Consider the following 20,841-nt stretch of genomic DNA (forward strand, 5'->3'; position numbering starts at 1 on the left):
GTCTGGAAGGGATGAAATAGGAGGGGTATGGGAAGGTGACAATAGGGGAAAGGACTGCCTCTGGGAGTTTAAATACTGGTTTTAGAGCATAGGCATTGGAGTTCAATGTGAATTAGAATTTCAGCTCTGATATTTAATTTTATTTTATTTTTTTACTTTGGGCAAATTATACATCCTCACTTAAGCCTCTGTCTCCTTTGTCAGCAAAATGGGTATGGCAGAAACTCCTCCTTTGCTATGTTGTTGGAGGACTCAGGCAATATATATGCATTCTGAAAAGGTGACTCTCTACAACTCCCATTTTCTTTATCCCATGGCTCTTCTGCTGTCCTGGATTAGGTCACATCTCTGGGCCTTTGAGATCCCAGGGAAAAACAGACATTTCAACAAGTCTGAATCTTAGATACCAGCTAAGACCTTGGGTGACTGGAGGGGGAAATGAGGGAAAGGGGCAAGGAGAGGAAGTAGCAAGTGACCTTGTAAGACCTTGTAATACCTTGTACTGTAATCCCTTGCATGCCTGTGAGTGAGTAGAAGGGAGTAGGGTTGGCAACAGCAGTTTCGTGATCCAAATTAAACTCTAAGGAGCAGGACAAGTCTTTGAGTAAAAACATTTCTGCTTTTAGATCGCATCACCTGCTGAGAGGCAAAACCCTTTAAGCCTTGAAGCACATATTGAGCACCAGAGGCCCCATGACCCTGGACAGCCCAGGGGAGGAGGCCACTATGCTGTGGACATTCATTCTCTTGCTCTTTTGCATTTGTGACTACAAGGAAAGGGTGAGGGGTAAGTGACTCTGTCATAAGTACCCCTATGAGTGGGCACCTTGGGGAGGGAGAGGAGAATATTGATGTTTGTGAGTGGGTGGGGACACTGAGGGAGGCGTTCCTTTACCATAATCTCTCTTTTCAGGGCTGAGTCTGGGTAGGACATCAATAGGTAAGTGAGTCCTGATACCTCAGGTAACTTCCTTTCTGAAGGTTCCAAGACATAGGCTTGCTTCTGTGGCCTTGAACCAAACTGCCTTGAGATCCCAAAGAAAATTCTCAGATTGAGCTGGTTGGGAATAAAAGCCCCTCACTTCATGACTTGGTTTCCCACAAAATAGCGAAGAGCTTTATCACAGATGAAAAGGAAGCCAGGTTTGAACTTTATTTCCCAATTCACATGGATTCCTTGAACAAATATTCTGAGATCCCTATCCCACCTCCCACAGGAGCAGACACTCCTATTCCAAGGGAAGACAAAAAGAAGAATCTAGGTCAGGGCTAATTTTAAGGAACATTGGGGGCACATTATGGGAGAGTTGTACTACTCACATCTTTGTGATCTTTGGGAATGACAGTGATGCAAACTCAACTGGAGCTGTGTATAGAGACCAGCTACCCTCAGGCCCCATGGAAGAACACACTTTGGTGCAAAAGCCCTTCTCGAATTCCAAGCAAGTTCCTGCTGCTGAAGGATAAGGCACAGATGACCTGGATCCACCCTTCCTACAAGACCTTCCAAGTTTCATTCCCCATAGGTGCCCTTACTAAGTCCAATACCGGCCATTACAGGTGCTGCTACTGGAAGGAGACATCCTGGTCAGAGCCCAGTAAAGTTTTAGAGTTGGAGGCACCAGGTAAGAAGACAGAAATAGCTAATCAATAATAAACTCCAACTCCTGGCATTCAAGCTTGCCTTTCCAATGCAGAGTTTAAGTCTTTCATCGATTTACCTGCATACATATATGTGAGCATTCCACAGTTAGTAAATAACTGCCTACTCTCTATAAGCAATGTAGAGTAAGGATGCAAACTCAGATTTAGAGGGCAAGCTCTCACCTTAGGGGAAACCCAAGATGGGGGAAGGAGGAGTGGCAAATAAGGATCATACAAGAAAGTTCATTTAATTTTTATTATAAAATTTTTTAAATGTTGACATTATTGCAGGAGTCCCCCTTTCTGACCCCCTTTGCCCACCTCCACCCTCCATGCCTCCCCCTTCCCTGGCCTTTACCAAATTATGCACATATGTTTTTTAGCTGTTTCCTTCACCTTCTTTATCCAAACACCCCTAACCCGTTCCTCTTGGGCACCAGCCAGTCTGTTCCATGGAAAGCACTGTGCTTGTTCTAACTGAATTCCAGTTCGATCTCTCCTTCCAGGCCAGCTGCCCAAGCCCATCTTCTGGATCCAGTCTGAGACCTCTCCTCTTCCTGGATGTAATGTTAATATACTTTGTCATGGCTAGCTTCAGGATTTGATATTCATGCTGTTCAAAGAGGGATATGCTGAGCCCGTGGATTACCAAATCCCAACCGGGACAGTGGCCATCTTCTCTATTGCCAACGTGACACCTGAAAGCAAAATTGTTTATATCTGCCACACTCTTATTCAGATACTCCCCACCCTGTGGTCAGAGCCCAGCAAACCCCTGAAACTGATTGTGGCAGGTGGGTGTGGCTATGGCTGCTGGGGTCTGATTATTGTTGTACCCAGGATCATGGCTGGATGAGACAGGGTTTCTGATTTTACTTCCCTCTGCCAGTTCCTAGGCCCTATAAGGCCCATTAATTAGAGTCATTTGACATTTTAGCAAGATGCAAATTAGTATCACACATGCTACCAGGCAGACCTGTGGGAGCCAATTTCTTGGCTAGTGAGTAAGCCCAGACAAATGTCCTGCGGCTTCAACTCATCACATCTTTGTTGTTTGCTACTTGTTGAATAGCATGCATTCATTAGACTATATTTATTGAGCACATAATATGTGCCAGGCACTGCAGTCTTATAAACTGATATTTAAATTATTTAATGTATTTTTATTCTTTTTGTGATTATTAATTTTTAGTGTGGAAAATAGAATGAATTGCTAGTACTGGTGATAAAAATAAGCAAAAGTGACAAAGAAAATGTATTATAGGGCGCGGCTACAGTGTTTTGGCCAGGTTCAAGCCTCGGACTAATGAAAGGACAGGGTCCTCTCATTGCCACGTGCAAGTCCCAGCTGGAGGGCAGGGCCCTCCCAGCACAATCATAGCCAACGGCTGTGGTTGTAAGCTTGAACCTATGGTCCAAACACGTGGCCCCACGTGCCTTGTGATAGGGTTGAAACTCACGAGAATGCTGTAAACAACTTGATCACGCCCCTACTTTGCCTTGTGGAATCTGCTATAAAATAAAGACACGGCTTGTGGGCACTGACGCTGTCGCCTCATCAGGGAGCAGCATCCCACCGAGACCCAGCTTTTATTCTCTTGTCTGTCTTTTCTCAATCCTTTCACTCCCCGCACCCCCCACTCAGGATCACCTTTGGCCATACAGTGTATATATTTAGAAATGACTGTATAAATTGTTTTAGTCATGTATATACAGAACCAGTATAGTAGCAACAAGCTTTAAGCACATCGGAGGGCTCCCCAAAATGTCCAAATTCCAAATGCACACCCTAGCCCAGCCGTGGGCAAACTACGGCCCGTGGGCCAGATCCGGCCCGTTTGAAATGAATAAAACTAAAAAAAAAAAAAAGACCGTACCCTTTTATGTAATGATGTTTACTTTGAATTTATATTAGTTCACACAAACACTCCATCCATGCTTTTGTTCCGGCCCTCCGGTCCAGTTTAAGAACCCATTGTGGCCCTCGAGTCAAAAAGTTTGCCTACCCGTGCCCTAGCCCCAACTCCCCCATGCCATGACTTGGATGCTTCTTAGACAGAATTGGCCACATTTGCTTTAGTTTCTCCATCAAGCTAAATAGGGTTGGGGAAAGCTGTGGTGCTACAGAAAGTACCCTGGATTTAGAAGCAGTAACCCTGGTTTCTAATTCTACCTTTGACACTGCCTCCTTGTGTGATCTTGAGTAAGTGACTTCACATCTCTGTGCTTTGGTTTCCCCCATTCAAACATGGAATAACAGTATCTAGCCAATCTACTGTATGATGCCTCTCTGTGCCTCACTTTCCTGATCTGAAAAATTGGTATAATAATAATGCCTACCTCACAGGGTTGTTGTGAGGATTTGCCTAAATATAACACATGTACAGTGCCTGGCATATAAGTTCTCAATAAATGGTCGATATTAATTTTGTTAGTATAGCTTTTTATTGAGGATCAAAATAAGAGGTCTTTCTGTTTGAACTGCATGTATGTATGATTTTTGTATGAATGCCCTTTCAGAATAGATTCCACTAGCACACACTTCTGCAGTTACCTGTTCACTGGTATCCCCCTTAAGCCAGGAGATTTTTGCTGACAGAGACTGGGTCTTCTTTATTTACATATCCATAGTCCTACATGATTCCTGACACATCAGAAATTGCTCAGTGAGCATATGATAAAGCTGATCCTTCCAATAATGGGTGGGTGGGTCTACCTGAGACTGGGGTGGATAAGAAGGAGTGGTATGTGAAAGGCTTGCCTTCTATTTTGTAGTATGATCTCCTTGGAAGAACAATACATGGAAACAAGGGTATGGCCCCACTAACAGAGATTTCTTTGGGTTGCAGCTTTACTGCACAATCCTTCCTTATTGTCTTCTTCCAATCTGCTGTTGGGAAGTAGGGTCTTACATGTGTTCAAAATCCATCCTTAAATACTACACTTGCATTCATGCTCTACAAAGATGGAATCAAAGTCATTTCTCAGAAGTTTGTTTCTCAGCAGGTAGAAAAATTACATGTGTCATTTCAGGGACCTAAAGATATAAGGAATTACAGATATAGTTATTCCACTGAGACACACCCCTTAACATAGATAGATCTCAGTGGAGCTTATAGAGTCTGGTGAGAGGGCAGGGGCATAAGTAAGCATACCCTTGATTACCTTTAAGAAGAGGGAGAGATTCAAGGAAGGAGAGGGAACAGAGGGTAAATTTCAGCTATCACTTCCTGTTTAAAGAAACTAGGAAAGAAAAAGAGAAAATAATAGGGAAGAATCATCCTACCTCCAACTCAGGGTCTCTTCCCTTTCTAGGACTTTATCCCAAACCAACTCTGACAGCTTATCCTGGGGCCATCATGGCGCCTGGAGACAACCTGAATCTCAGGTGTCAAGGGCCAATCTATGGAATGACGTTTGCACTAATAAAGCTTGAAGACTTGGAGAAGTCCTTTTACCACAAAAGACCAATAAAAATGAGGCATATTTCTTCTTCTGGGCTTTGAAAATCCATGATGCTGGACATTACCTCTGTTTTTACTATGATGGGTCATACAGAGGTTCACTCTTCAGTCATATCCTGAAAATCTGGGTAACTGGTAAGAGAGGAGGATGCCGTGGGACCCATATTAGGGCCTAAGAATATACAACTCCCTTTGGGCCCCCTGGAGAACCTAATCATGTAGCCAGGGCTAACAGTGGGGACAGAAGTAGGATTTGCCAAGGGTGGATTTTAGGAACAAGAGGGAAAAACCCCAAGTAGTGGGAGGAGGAAGTCATTTTATTAGCCCTTTATATTTTGGGTCTCATCCTAGACACTTTCCCCAAGACCTGGCTACTTGCTCAGCCCAGCTCTGTGGTCCAAATGAGTCAGAACATGAGCCTATGGTATCAAGGACCAGTGGATAGAGTGGGGTTTACACTCTATAAGAAAGGAGAAGACAAACCACTTCAACTCTTGGATGCCAACAACATTGATGATGACAAGTCATTCTTCCTCAACAATGTGACCAACAGTGATGCTGGCATTTATAGCTACCACTGTCTCCTCTCCTGGAAGACCTCTATCAGGATGACATCACATAATACCATGGAGCTGATGGTTGTAGGCAAGTGCTAACAACTATTGTTTGTTTTTATTATCATTACAATGCTCTGAAAAAGGTCTTAGTGGACCTGTATCCTCTTGGAGTTATGATACAAGGAAAAACACTCTAGTAGTTTGATGTAGAATTTTCTTCAAAAACTTTAGGTACCTTCTATCCCAGAGTTGTTACTCAAGCCCTGTCTTAGCATGGTCTACCAGTGGTTCTCAACCTTCCTAATGCCGCGACCCTTTAATACAGTTCCTCATGTTGTGGTGACCCCCAACCATAAAATTATTTTTGTTGCTACTTCATAACTGTAATTTTGCTACTGTTATGAATCGTAATGTAAATATCTGATATGCAGGATGTATTTTCATTGTTCGAGACCCACAGGTTGAGAACCGCTGGAACCCCATTTTAACTCCTGGAAATGTTATTTTCTTTCATGCCAAGGGAAACTTACAGGTATGAAGTCCTGATTAAAGGTAGGTGTGGGCACCAAGGAATGCCAAGGGGTTCTAATGCACTGTCACATTTTGTGGATTTTTTTTTTCTTTTGCTGTTGTTGAATTGATTTGGGTGACATTGGTTAATAAAATTATAAAGGTTTCAGGTATACAACTCTATAATACATCATCTTTTCACCATCCCAAGTCAAGTCTCCTTCCTTTAATCACCAATTATCCCTCCCTTACCCTCTCTTATCTCCCTCCACCCCCCTTTCCCTCTGATCATCACCATACTGTTGTCTATATCTATGAGGTTTTTTTCTTTGCTTAATCCCTTCACCATTTTCACCCAGCTTCCCAAACCCTCTTCCCTTCTGACAGCTGTAAGACTGTTCTCTATGAGTCTGTTTCTATTTTGTTTGCTAGTTCATTTTGTTCACCAGATTCCACATGTAAGTGTAATCATATGGCACTTGTCTTTCTCTGATTGGTTTATTTCACAGTTAAATTTTGAAGCCACTGATCTAGTGAAAGTAGAAACTAAGAGAAGAGAAAATAGGGAGCTGAAAAACATTTCTTGGGGAGTGGGTACTGAGTTCAAGATCACCTCTAACTCTGGTCTCTGGACTGCTTACAGATAAGCCCCCCAAACTCTCCCTATCAGCTTGGCCCAGCATCATGTTCAAGTTAGAAAGGGACCTTCAGTGCCGAGTACCTCATCCAGTACTTGAATTTTCTTTGGAATGGGAAGAAAGAGCAACATTCCAAGCATTCTCAGTGGATGGAGACTTCATCATCAGTAATGTTGAAGGAAAAGGCACAAGGACCTATAGTTGCATGTATCACATAGAAGCACACCCCGACATCTGGTCACATCACAGTGAGCCTCTGAAGCTGATAGGACCAGCAGGTGAGAGGACAACTGTTCATAGGGATGCCCCTTCATAAATTTGGCCATGATACCCTGGGATCCCAGATCAGTGTCCAAATAGTTATTGAAAGGGGAGTCAGGAGCTTGTAAGTCAGGGCCCTTGGGTCTGGGCACCATTCCCCTGGGGTGGTTTCACAATCACTCAAAGGCAGTGAGCAGAATACTTTCAAGGCTCCCATTCTTCATGAAAAGAAGCCCAGTTCTGTCTCACCTTACCTTCACTGTCAGTAGCCAGCTCTCCCTTCCCCCATGAATGTGTTCATCTGTCCCTATCCTCATCAGGGCCCCTGCTTCTGTTCTTCTCTGACCACAGGCTTGCTCACCTGGAATGATGTTCTGAATGAAGCTATCAGGTTGTCCCTAACCATGCAACATGTCACCTTGCTGTTGGTAATGCTGTGGATAAGGTGGAAGTGTTGGAGACTCAGAATCAGGTAACTGTCTTGTCTCCGCACCCTGTTCCTCTATCTAGCTGAGTCCAGACTCAGGCATGAGTCATGCTCAGGTTGAGACAAGCCACAGGGGTACACCTTTTGTATTCCCCATCATCTGGGTTTAAGACACAAAACTTTCTCATCCCCAACTCTTTCTCTTTCACCTCACAGAGGGGACATTACCCAAGCCAGAAGGTGGAAAATGAATAATTTTCAGAAGCTGGAGAACTTATTCCCCCAGGAGAGTGCCCAAATTTCACACTTATACCATCCTGCCCCTCAGAGATAATTGATGTCTCCCATATTAATTTGGTCAGAACTCTTTATTTTGAAAGAAGCCATGCTCTCCTGTCTCCCTAGATGTTATCCAACTCCCATCCCAACTTTTCATCTTAACCAATAGCTCTCAAGGGATAGTCTTGTGGTTTATCTTACTTGCCATGTAAACCAGTCTTTCTGCCACTCTGCCCTCCAACTACCTGTGCAGGGCATTCTGATAATATAATCTTAACTTGAATGGGCATCTGATGAGGATATTGATTGGACCAGGGAATCAGATGGCATCTTATGACACAGAAAATGGCAAGCTAAACAGATTCTCCTGACATTTCCTTTGATCTTTGATGCCATTCCCCTCTCTTTCCATCCCCATGGCCTGTGATCAGGCTATTCTGTTTAAAAATGAGAAGAGAAATGACAGCTCCTGGCCTGGTGGGAGCCTCAGCTCCTGAATGTCTTGCCTACATCTCCCCATCCTCTGCTCCTGGCTGTATCCCCACCACCACCATGAGCATAGAACTTTGTGTGTCTGGGAGTATTCAATACACCATGGATTATAACTATGATTGTGTTTTTCTGTGTTTTCCAATGGGATCTGAGGGACAGAGTGCTTCAATAGCAAGAAGGGAGCCACCACCTAAGCCTTCTGCAAAAATTACCATCCCTTGAGTTTTCAAAGTTTCAGTGGAGGACAAATTCTAGTTCTCCTTATAATCTATCCTGAGTCCCTCATACATTAGGGTAACCTCCAAACCTGGGATTTGAAAGAATGTAGCTTAAAGTGCCCTACTTCAGTCCAGGACCACTATAACAAAGAATGAGTTTAGAAAGCAGACTTCAGAAAAAAAAGCAGTTTGAAAAGCAGGTTTTCCTGACCAGGAAGGAGGGTTAGTGTTTTCTAAGTAAAATTTTTCAAATGGATTTTGGCTTAATATCTAATTTTATAGGACCAATAACCCAAAGCTGCTGCATATTTCTAGTCATAATCTGGGGGAGGGTGGGGTAGAGAGATCCCAGTCTATGACAAGCTTAACTCAGCACTGACAATCCTCTGGTAATTCACTGCGGCTGCCTAGGCAACTCTTCCATAACAAATGCAGGTGAGGCAGGTCAGTCTGAGGACCAATATTGCCATAATAAAAACTTCTTCCAAACTTAAGCATGATAAAGGTGAAACAACCAAGATTTCTCCCTCCACCCCCACACCCACCACCCAGAGCTGCCGATCACACTGAACTCCAGAGGTTCTGAGAGCTAGAGTTACAAAAGCATTTTTACATCTGACATCTCAATTTCAGCAACAGCCTAACCAGGGGCCATGGGGAGCTGACATCTGATATAGGCTGAGGAGGAGGAGGGCGGGGGGTACGTGGGTCATGAAAGAGCAAGAGGTTTGTAGGTGGCGATGCCCTCAAAAAGAAAAGCCATTGGTGTCAGAAAAGATTATTTCCCATTATCCTGCTCATAACCAATCCCTATTGGGTGGTGAGTAAGCCAATGACATAAATTGCCGCCCCCTTCTCTCCGCCCTCCTACTAATCCCAGCAACTCCTCTCATCTCTTTTCTGGTCTCACTAGAGAAGCCTGGTTGCTGGGAACAGCTCAAGGGGTCATCATGCTGTTCATAATCACGGTACTTCTCTGCTGTGGTGAGTACAAGTGGGTGGGGTAAGGGTCTGGGCAGAAGGCTGGGGTAAAATCCCGTGGGAGAGGGGGCAGAGTCCTGGCAGCAATTTCTTTTGCAGGACTGAGCAATGGGGTATTAACAGAAGAGACTGGTGAGTTTTTTCTGCTACAGACTGGGACATTCTTCCCTAGAGATCCGAAATAACTACATAGTGTCAGTGTCAGTGGACAGGGAGTGACTGATTGGAAGGGAAGGACAGCCAGGAAGGAGCACTAGCTAAAGTTGCTGGCAAAATTCAGCCTCCAACTCTGCTTTTGTGCAAAATTTCCCCCAAGCTTCTTCACTTTTCTGAATCTCATCTAAGACATTAGGTTCTCCATTTCCCTGAACCTTCCGAATGAAGGAAAAAGTTTGGATTTGAGTTGAAAGGAGAGGTGGGCAGTGTGATCTGGGTAGGGGGTTCAAGGGTAAGAAAAGCGGGAGAAGAGGAAGATGGCTTCATTAACTCTGCTGTTTCTAGAAATAATCATGCCAACCCCTAAGCCTGAGCTATGGGCAGAGACCAACTTCCCTCTGGCCCCGTGGAAGAACTTAACCCTGTGGTGCAGAAGCCCTTCTGGCTCAACAAAGGAGTTTGTGCTGCTGAAAGACGGAACCGGGTGGATTGCAACTCACCCAGCCTCAAAGCAGGTCCGGGCTGCTTTCCCCCTTGGCGCCCTGACCCAGAGTCACACCGGGAGTTACCACTGCCATTCATGGGAGGAGATGGCTGTGTCGGAGCCCAGTGAGGCACTTGAGCTGGTAGGGACAGGTAAGAAATGTCCAAGGGTCCTTCCGGAGTAATCCCCAGAGCCCCTGGGACTCCAATACTGTTGCTGAGTATGGGCGAATGCACAAAAACTAAGAGCCAAGGGGCTTGTGCTGCATGTAGGAGAGAAGGGACACTGAAATAAGGCAGGGAGTGGGTAAGAGAATGAGAGGAGACTGACAAGAAGAGCCAAAGACCAGTCCAAAATGGATTTTTTTATTATCTACAAAATGACTCTCAGTGTCCCATTTGGGCACCTTCAAACTTTGGGCTCCTTTTCCACCCCATTTTGTTTTCTAGACATGCTCCCCAAACCTGTCATTTCTGCGCCCCCTCCAATCCGAGGCCAGGAACTGCAAATCCGGTGCAAAGGATGGCTGGCAGGCATGGAGTTTGCTCTGTATAAAGAGGGATTGCAGGAACCTGTCCAACAACTCGGTGCAGTTGGAAGAGAAGCCTTCTTTACAATCCCAAGAATGGAGGATAAAGACGAAGGCAATTATAGCTGCCGCACTCACACTGAAATGCACCCCTTCAAGTGGTCTGAGCCCAGTGAGCCCCTGGAACTTATTATAAAAGGTAAAGCTGAAAAGGGTATGTGAGGGAGGAGGGGGAAGGCAAAACTCTGGGTCAGACACTCCTCTCCCTACAGCAAACTTTGTTGCCGGTCCTAGGAGCCTGTGTCCAATCTTAGAGCCAGGCAGGCGTGTCGCTGGGAGTGCCAGGGCCTCTGGCTGCACGATATTAATAGCAGTAATTGTTATTAATAGCTGGGGTTTGTGGAGGGTGATTTAATTTTTCTAATTATTTTCATATCAATTATTTTATTCAGCTATAGAGCAAATATTCAAGGGATATTTGGACAAGAAAGGGGAATGATACCTTGTAGAGCAGATACTATTTCCCCTTCTTGTCCAAGTGAACAAACTGAGACTCAGGGAACCAGCAGAGGCCCAAAGACAGTTCACTCTTTTAGCTATCCTCCATTGTCTGCCCTGATGACAGTGAGGATTCTGCCACAGGAAGTGAGGGGTAGGAGTGAGAGGTCCCTGTGAGATGTTCATCTGCAGTGAATTTGCCTACATTTTTAAATCCATCTAATTATGAATGCAATACTATAAAATACAAAGCAGCTTCCTAGAACCAATATATGAACTATTCTCCCCCCACCCCTCTTTAAGTTGTTTTTTTGTTGTGTGTGTGTGTGTGTTTTTTCATCTTCTAGACATGTACCCAAAGCCCTCCTTCAACACATGGGACCGCCCAGTGGTCACTCCTGGTGCCCGAGTGACTTTCAATTGCTCTACTCCCCAGCAGCACATGAGCTTTATTCTTTACAAAGATGGAAGCGAAATAGCATCCAGTGACAAGACCTGGACAAGCTCAGGGGCCAGTGCAGCTCAGTTTGTAATCATTTCCGTGGGCATCAGTGATGGAGGAAATTACAGCTGCCGATATTATGATTTTGCTACCTGGTCTGAACCCAGCAACTCTGTGGAGCTCGTGGTGACAGGTCAGGAGTGGGCAAATAAAGGTGGAGGGGTTTATTGATCCTGGGACAGTGAGTGGAAGGCCTGTCAGCAGGAGAGGAATACATGTTCCTTCTAAAAGTCACCAAGAAAGTGCTTAGGACAGTGACTGGCACATGGTAAACAGTAAAGGTAAGGCAGCTACTGAAATGATTATCAATACAGGAATAAGAGACAAAGGAGAGGGAGGAGACAAGTTAATTTCTGGGGAAAGAAATGAGGTAGATGGGGTGTCAAATCCCTGGAGCCAATTTCATGTTGCCTTATTTCTACAATTATTTTGTTGTTTGGCCTTTCCCTTTAGGCTCAATATCCACTTTTTCTTTAGTTGGGTGGTCAGAGATTGGTGGGCTGGATGGCCCTCAAGAAAGGGTGAAGACCTTGAAATGTCAGCTGCATATTATGCAGCCAATAGAAATAAGGGTTTTCAAAGTCTGTGTAACATCATCAGAAAATATTTACAGTGTAAAGTTAAGTGGAAAATATTAACCTACATAACCATGCACACAGTAGGATCCCAATTATGCAAATAATTATAGCTACAATGACATGGGCATGTATAAAAAAATTAATGGAAAGAAATATATAAACATGTATAAAGAATGGTTATTGTTGTGTGGTAGAATTATATTATTTTCATTAGGTTTTTTGCTGTACTTTCTAATTTTCTACAATAAACATATTGTTTCTTACAATAACCCCCCAAAAAAAACAAACACCAATTTACAGAATATGAGGGGCAGGCTTCTCTCATGTTGTGGTATCTTTAATTTCAGAATTCTACCCCAAACCTATTCTCCTGGCAGAGCCAGGTCCTGTGGTTCTTCCTGGGAAGAATGTGATCCTGCACTGCCAAGGGGCTCACGAGGGCATGAGGTTCGCCCTCTTGCATGAGGGAACCCAGGTTCCTTTACAGTTCCAGAGTACCTCAGGGAACTCAGCTGACTTCTTCCTGCACACTATTGGAGCAGAGGACGCTGGGAACTACAGCTGTGTCTACTATGAGACGACCATGTCAAACAGGGGATCACATCTCAGCAAGCCCATTATGATCTGGGTGACTGGTAAGGACAGACAAAACATGGAACTGGGACAGAGACAATGGCTCTAGGGATTAGAGAGAGCAATTCCTCTTGGAAGGCTAGGCTAGGCTATAGAGGGGAACTATTGTGGCAGGAAGGAGAAAGATAAATGGTTAATTCACCAAATGCTAAGTTTTCACACTCATCACTTTACATCTTTGGTCTCTTCCTAGACACATTCCCTAAGCCATGGTTGTTTGCTGAGCCCAGTTCTGTGGTTCCCATGGGGCAGAATGTTACTCTCTGGTGCCAAGGGCCAGTTCATGGAGTAGGGTACATTCTGCACAAAGAAAAAGAAGCCTCCTCAATGCAGCCCTGGGCATCCACCAGTTATGATGGGGCATTTCCCATCACCAATATATCTGGTGCTAACATAGGACGTTATACTTGCTGCTACCACCCTGACTGGGCCAGCCCTATCAAGATACAGCCTAGCAACACCCTGGAACTCATAGTCACAGGTAAAAAGAAGATGCTCTGGAGTGATCATGGGGTATAGAAAGGAGGGAAGAGACTGGTTTTCAAAAAGTTTAATAGTCTTTCTTCTTTACTGAACAGTCTCCAAAGGTGATGCACTGGCAAGTGACTTCTTCTCTCTGACCAAGAGTTAATTTTTTCTAGGTTTGCTCCCCAAACCCAGCCTATTAGCCCAGCCTAGTTCCATGGTGGCCCCTGGAAAAAACATGACTCTTCAATGTCAAGGTGAACTACCAGACTCAACATTTGTCCTGTTGAAGGACGGTTCTCCAGAACCCGTAGAGAAACAGCAACCAAGTGGCTACAGGGCTGACTTCTGGATGCCAGCGGTGAGAGGTGAAGATTCTGGGATCTATAGCTGTGTCTATTATTTAGACTCTGCTCCCCTTGCAGCTTCAAATCACAGTGACTCCCTGCACATCTGGGTGACTGGTAAGGTCCTGAAGATTTCAGTAAGAGTCTAGATTTTATAGTGTTTTTAGTAGTTTACCCTAAAGGGGTAAAGGACTTGGTTCAGGGCCACTTCTTCTAACTTGGTGTTCTGGTTGGTTGCAGATAGGCCCCCTAAACCCTCCCTGTCAGCCTGGCCCAGCACTGTGTTCAAGCTAGGGAAGGACATCACCCTTCAGTGCCGAGGACCCATGCCAGGTATTGAATTTGTTCTGAAACGTGACGGAGACAAAGTGCCTCGACAGTTCTCAGAGGATGGAGACTTTGTCATCAACAACGTAGAAGGAAAAGGCATTGGAAACTACAGCTGCAGCTACCGCCTCCAGGCCCAGCCTGGTATCTGGTCAGAGTCAAGTGACCCCCTGGAGCTGGTGGGTGCAGCAGGTGAGTGGATAATCCCTTCAGGTCCTGGCATGACACACCTGGTATCCCAGAGACAGTCCCCATGGAGACAACCCAAATATGGAGAGGATGGGTTTGGAGTCAGACACAGGTATGGTGATATTTCTCTAAGGATGGTGAGGAGGTGGGAGCTCAGATTTGCTCAAAGATAGTGAGCCAGATTTTTTCAAGGTTTCTTTTACCCTCCCCAAAAGGAGGGCTGCTTCTGCCTTAGCATAAACATTGCCTCTGATCCCCCCTCCACAGTCTCAACACATAGTTCTAAAAATAAAAATAAAAAACTTGGAGGAGGCCAGATGAGTAGGCAATGTGAGATCAACTATGACATACATACATTAACATATATGGCCTTGGTTTCTCCTCTTTTATCATCACAGGGCTTGCTGCTCAGGAGTGCACTGTGGGGAACATTGTGCGAAGTACCCTGATTGTAGTGGTGATTGTAGCTTTGGGGGTGGTGCTAGCCATAGAGTGGAGGAAATGGCCTCGACTCCAAACCAGGTAAATACCTCATGTCAGCCTCCTTTTGTGAACCCAGGACTGCTGAAAAAATAATGCTCTGAATATGCCTCTAGCATCTTAGCCCCACAATGTAACCTGTTTCGGGTTGATAGTTCTGGATACTCATTTAGTCATGTCTTTTTCTTTTCACAGAGACTCAGAGACAGATAGAAGGGACCAGACTATAGCCCTTGAAGAGTATAACCAAGAAGAAGAACTGGGCACCAACTCCAACTCTTCATCATCAATCTCTTAGGGAACCTCAGTGGACCTGCCAGTCCCAATATAATAATCTCCTCCTTTACCAGAGCTTTCCCCTCCTCTCTCTTTTATCCTCAGAAACCTGCAAATCTGACTGATTACCCTGGGAGTCAGCCCCATCTTCTATTCCTTGGCCACTAATCACCTGAGCTGTGTCACGGGGATTCTGTGAGTTGTGAGCTCTACTTTCAACTGTAGATATAGGGTGAGATGTTTCCTGAATGCAGATTCCAAAGCCCTGTAATTCCTCATAGTACTGATTTACTGGTGCATGTAATTCTATTAAAAATGTATTCTTCTGAATAAAGAGAGTATTCAGTATTTAACTGCAAAAACTATGGCAGTGATTTTTCATTGGTCCATTGTCCACTTACAACTTAACATAAATGGTGTATTGGAACTGACCTCCACAGCAGAATAAGAGGGCATTGGGCAGCCAATACAGAGAAAGGAACTCAAGGATCGGGTGTGGGAGGAGGGAAGGCTCCAAAATAGTACTTAGCAATTTCATTTGAGACATGATCCCTGAACAGAATGTCCTATTGTAAATCCATTTCATTACTGAATGAATGGATGAATGAAAAAGTGAATGCAAAAGTTCTCTCCAAGTTGAGCCTGAGGAGGGCAAACACTGAAGTTAAATCTTTTTCACCCTGTTACTTCCAGGTCTGTAGTACACAAACATCAGGATTAGCCCCCTGTAGAACTTTGAAATTGGCAAAGTATGCTTTGTAGCCTTTACCTCACAATCACAGGGTGTACATTAATTCATTCTTAAGTGTGCACAAATGATAAAGTTGAATAATTGCCCCTTCCTAAAGAGAACCTTGTTTTCCTTTAAAAAAAAATGGACCTTCGGTGGTGAGATATCAGGGAGCAAGTAAACAGTTGAGGTGGGTGGTTTGGAACAGATCTACCAGTGTCCACTCCCAGGACATCAAATGGAGGCTTGCTCACATTCTAAGCCTCTGATCATCCTCCCTGGATCAGTATGTCACTTTCCCCATAGGTGGGAATTCAGCACACATTGGGAGTTTGGATTGGGAAAATGAACTTGCCTAGTTCCTTGAACCTATTCAAAACCTCAGAAGAATTATACTATGGGTTCTAGAGGAGGTCATGATCTCTTCAAATCCGACCCTAAAATTCCTCACCTCCCAATACTGTTTAATTCTAAGCTAACACTGTTCAACAAAGAAATGTACACAGTGAGTTGTTTTTTATACCTGTTTACAACAAATTTTAGAAAGCAACTCTTATATTCTTATATTAGGAAGCTTATTTACCCAGCAACTTAATGGGGAAAAATGAATCCTATTTCCTTTAATCCTTACAGAATGAAACACTCTGAGTGCTATATAGACTAATTTATATTAAGTTCTTTGGGATGTAGCAGTACAAAGTCTCACTCTGATTTCCATTTGATGAGATTCTGTTAGTTGCTTATACTAATTTCTCCTAGTGTTCCTAAAATTTGCATTTAAAAAGTGCTTTTACATTTGAATTTATCAAAACTTGATTGTTGCTTTCTGTTGAACCCACTCTCTGCCTTCAAACTCTCCATCCCTAACCCTCAATCAAACTGTACACTTTAAACACGGGAAAGAGGCCTGTCCTGAGTCCTTGGTTTTAGGATAAAAGTCCTTTGATAAGATTTAATTTTGTTTCCCAATCATTGGGTATTCCAAAGTATATTGTCAAGGCTAGTGGCAGGGCTGTACATGTTAGCAAGCGATAAGTTGATTGTTTTAACTGTTCATCAAGGAAAAGAAAAAAAAGAAGAAAAGAGCAAAGGGCCAAGGACTGAAATTTAGAGAAGCCTCTGAGTTAGAAAAACAGAAAGAATATGAGGCAAACACGACAAAAAAGATTCTTGTGGAAATGACATTGAATCTGGGGTGTCCTGTGTAGAAAAGGTTCAGACAAAAATACACTATCAGAAAAATTTTATAAACCTTTCAGAGAGAAACAAATAGTGGGAAATATTGTGACATTGGACTGTTAGTTCGCTTTCTAAAAACACATATACTGTTCTTTCACTTACAAAACCAAAGTTCTACATGATTTCAAAGGAAAAAAAATAGTTGTCAATTAACTGTGACAAAGAGTGGTTTTGAGATTTAACTTTCCTACTCACTGTCAGAGCTATCTCAATGAATTAAATATCTATTTATCATGCAAAAGTCATCACAAACTCTCAATGAATTAAATATCTATTTATAATACAAACGTAGCTTGTTGCTGAAAATGCTCCACATGGTATGTTTTTTCAACCTGGTTGCCATGGGAATCAGTCCCTTTACCCTGGCTGGCCTCTAATCATCAGCCCAGCATTAGGTAATTTCTGGGAAATGGAATGTCAATTAGGGTGGAATGGACCTTTGAGAGGAAAATTTGTTTCTGGGACTCTAGGAACAAAGGCCAAAGATCTTTTCCTCAGTTAAAAAAAAAATTGTTAATTTCACCTGATCCTTAAGCTCACACACCTTTGGCCTCAACTTCTCAGAACTACAGATTGTCTAGGTGGCATGGCCCAATCCACAATCCATTACAGAATCTCATTTACAGCAGAGCTGACAGAGAGGCACACAGCTTCTTTCTGTACACCTCTAGGGATGGGAGTTCATCACTTTATGAGACAACCTGAGAATTTCTAATTGTTTGATTGATCCCATATTTGTTTGTTTGTATTCCTTTTATACTCGCTGGCTCTAGTTTTTATTCAAGCTGCAACCTAGATAAAATCTACTTCTTACACAGAATAGTCTTACATTATTTGGAAAATATGAGTTGTCCTCCCTGAGTTCAGAATATCTCACTCAATGGTTCTTCCAGAATTGGGCCAAAATTCACTTGCAAATCTATCTTTATGTAGTTAACTTTTAATTATCCAGGTTTCAGAGAAAGCAGAGTTCATTCTTACCCAACTCCTGCCAGATTCAACCAGTACAGTTCTTTCATATATTTTATATATCTGTTATTATATAGAATTAGAGGCCCAGTGCACAAAATTTGTGCACTCGGGGCGGGGCGGGGGCGCTGTCCCTCAGTCCAGCCTGCGTCCTCTCACAGTCCAGGGGCCCTCGGGCTCCTTAGCGTGAGCCCAGCTTCTGGCTAAGCTGCGCTCCCCCTGTGGGAGTGTACTGACCACCAGGGGGCAGCTCCTGTGTTTAGCATCTGCTCCCTGGTGGTCAGTGCACTTCATAGTGACCAGTCATTCTGCCATAGAGCCAAATGCAAGAGGGCACAGGCCAGGCTGAGGGACCTCACTGGTGCACGATCGAGGCCGGGGAGGGCCACGGGAGTTTGGCCAACCAGGGAGGGACCGTGGGAGGGCTCCAGTTTGTGTCCAGCCTGTCTTGCTCAGTCCTGATCTGCCAAACCCCAGCAGCAAGCTAACCTACCAGTCAGGGCATCTGCCCCCTGGTGGTCAGTGCACATCACAGCAAGCAGTTGAGTGGCCTTAGCGTATCATTAGCATATTACACTTTGATTGGTTGAAAGGACAACTGGACACTTAGCATATTAGGCTTTTATTATATAGGACAATCTATATAATAAAAGCCTAAGTGAACGACCAGAATAACCAGTCACTATGATGCTCACTAACTACCAGGGGGCAGATGCTCAATGCAGGAGCTGCCCCCTGGTGGTCAGTGCACAGGGGGAGTGCCACTCAGCCAGAAGCTGGGCTCACAGCTAGTGAGCGCAACAGCGGTGGCAGGAGCCTCTCCCGCCTCCACGTAGCACTAAGGAGAGGCGAGCCAAGTGATAAGGAGCAGTGAACAGGCAGGCAGTAAGGAGCAAAGGGTACCGGACTGCAAGAGGGCACAGGCCAGGCTTAGGGACCCCCTCACAATGCACGAATTTCATGTGCTGGGCCTCTAGTTATATAGAATATGAAACAAAGATAAATGATGTGGTGAAAAATAAAGCAGAGCAAGGAATACAACAGTATGAGTTTTGTGGGGAGATTGTTGCAATTTAAAAAGGGAGACTTGAGAATATCTCACTGAGAAGATAACATTGACTTATGATGATGAAGGACATGAAGGAACAAGCCAGGCAAATGTGTAGGCAAACTGGGTTCTGATAAGAGAGAAAAGCAAATGCAACAGCTGTGAAACAGGAGAATGCCTGGTTGCTTTGAGGAACTGTGACTAGACTACTACTGGAGAAGTGTAAGCTATGGAGAGAGTAAAAGGGGTTACAGTCAGAGAGGTAATGGGAGCCAGGCCAACCAAGTCATTCATAAGTCTTTGTAAGGATTTTGACTTATACTCTGAATGAAATAGGAAGCCTCTGGAGTGACATGATTAGATTAACATTTAAATAGGGCCATCCAGTCTTCTGTGTAAATAATAGACTAAGCAGCAGGAGTGGAAGCAGAGAGATCTGTTAGGAGCTATTGCAATAATTAGGCAAAAGTGGATGACTTAGGTCATCACAGTAGCAGAGAGGTGATAAGAAATGGTTAGATTGAGGAGATCTGAAATGGCTGCATCTTGTCTGCTACCATTGCAAACAGTGGACGGCAGGCTGCAAGATAGTGTGTGAGTGAGAGAACAAAAGGAGAGTTTGTGGACATGCGGGGAGTGTGTGTATTTATGAATGAGGGATAGTTATATTCCACAGGACTGTTGGGGACTCGTGGACTGGGCTTCCCTGGCCGGGCAGCCTCTATTGCTGCTGAAATCTCTCCCTGAGTGGCTGGCTCTGCTGCAGAGACAGCGCCATCTTGAAAGGGAGAGCGGCTGTGATCAGAGCCTTACCTTCAACCAGGGAGACCTCAGATACCTCCCAGGACCCTACAACCACAATGTCCAGGGACCAGCTGCCTCAGCTGCAAACCCACAAACACCAGGACTCCAGCCTTCCCGACTGTGGGCACCTAAAAAGTCTGTCCAGGTAGACAAAATGGCAGCAGAATAGACGGGTGTGTCCTGAGCCTTGTCCCAGAGCAGATAGAATGAGCAACTAAATAGAATAACATCCACCCCGAACTAGTGAAGTAGACACAGCTGATGAGACAATTCACAGCCGGAAAGGGCAGAGGACACCTGGAGAATGGTAAAATCAGGGATCTGGGCTGGAGAGAACTGAGAGACCCCCAAGCCCAGAGGGTCAGAGGGAAACCGTACGGCACTGAGGCTGCATCCCTTGGGTCATACACAGTGTCTGACTCTGAAAAGGAGGTCCACAGGACTGCTGGTGGCAGGGGATTCTAGATCTGGGTCCATAATCATGAAATACAGAGCCCAGAGGGGACATTCTGGACGGCTGCCCAGACTGTGCGGTGCCGGGAGGAGAGGGGCTTACAGAGGCGCAGTTCTTTCCCCTCTTTGTGGTCTTTGCTTTTCTTCCTTGAACCTAGTTCATAGGACCTTTTGGATACGGACACTCACCAGTGGCTGAGGTGCAGGAGGAGGTGTGGACTTGTGGAGTCTGGAGAGAAGCTGGAGTGAAGAGAGGGTCTGGGAGAGGTGGCGGGAGTCTGGCGCTGAGTCATACCTGAAGTGTGGGACCTAGGCAGCCATTTTCTCCAATACAGCCACACCCAGACTACATCCTGAGGGGTACAAAGGATTAAAAAAATCTGAATAGTCCCTGAGAGTCCACAGGGACTGGCCTAAAGAGAGGCTTTCAGTCCCAGCAACAGGAAATTGAGAAATCGCAGACAGTACAGAAGAGTGGGATCTTAAAACAGACAAAGGAACGACACTTCACTTTTCCATTTTTATTTTATTTTTGTTAATATTATTTTTCTTATCTCTTTTTCTTTTTATCTTTATTTTCCTTTTTTTCATTTGTTTCTTTATTTTCTATTTCTTTTTACATTATTTTTATCATTCTAATTTATTTTATTTTTTATCCTATTT

The 20,841-nt window shown here is 44.3% G+C and overlaps 1 protein-coding gene across 1 annotated transcript; it reads left to right on the forward strand.

Annotated features, from left to right (window-relative positions):
* The first annotated feature begins 693 nt into the window (after positions 1-693).
* On the forward strand, positions 694-14,990 carry IGSF1 (immunoglobulin superfamily member 1). Its single transcript, XM_006109917.3, is given in 20 exon segments — positions 694-763; positions 914-940; positions 1,347-1,625; positions 2,151-2,438; positions 4,960-5,103; positions 5,106-5,243; positions 5,460-5,753; positions 6,819-7,091; positions 7,426-7,546; positions 9,404-9,474; positions 9,571-9,603; positions 9,973-10,263; positions 10,561-10,839; positions 11,486-11,773; positions 12,566-12,853; positions 13,045-13,332; positions 13,493-13,780; positions 13,904-14,182; positions 14,578-14,701; positions 14,855-14,990. Coding segments are annotated over 20 exon segments (3,999 nt in total).
* The last annotated feature ends 5,851 nt before the right edge of the window (positions 14,991-20,841 follow it).

Source organism: Myotis lucifugus, unplaced genomic scaffold (assembly GCF_000147115.1).
Source record: "Myotis lucifugus unplaced genomic scaffold, Myoluc2.0 scaffold_2, whole genome shotgun sequence".
NCBI lineage: Eukaryota > Metazoa > Chordata > Mammalia > Chiroptera > Vespertilionidae > Myotis > Myotis lucifugus.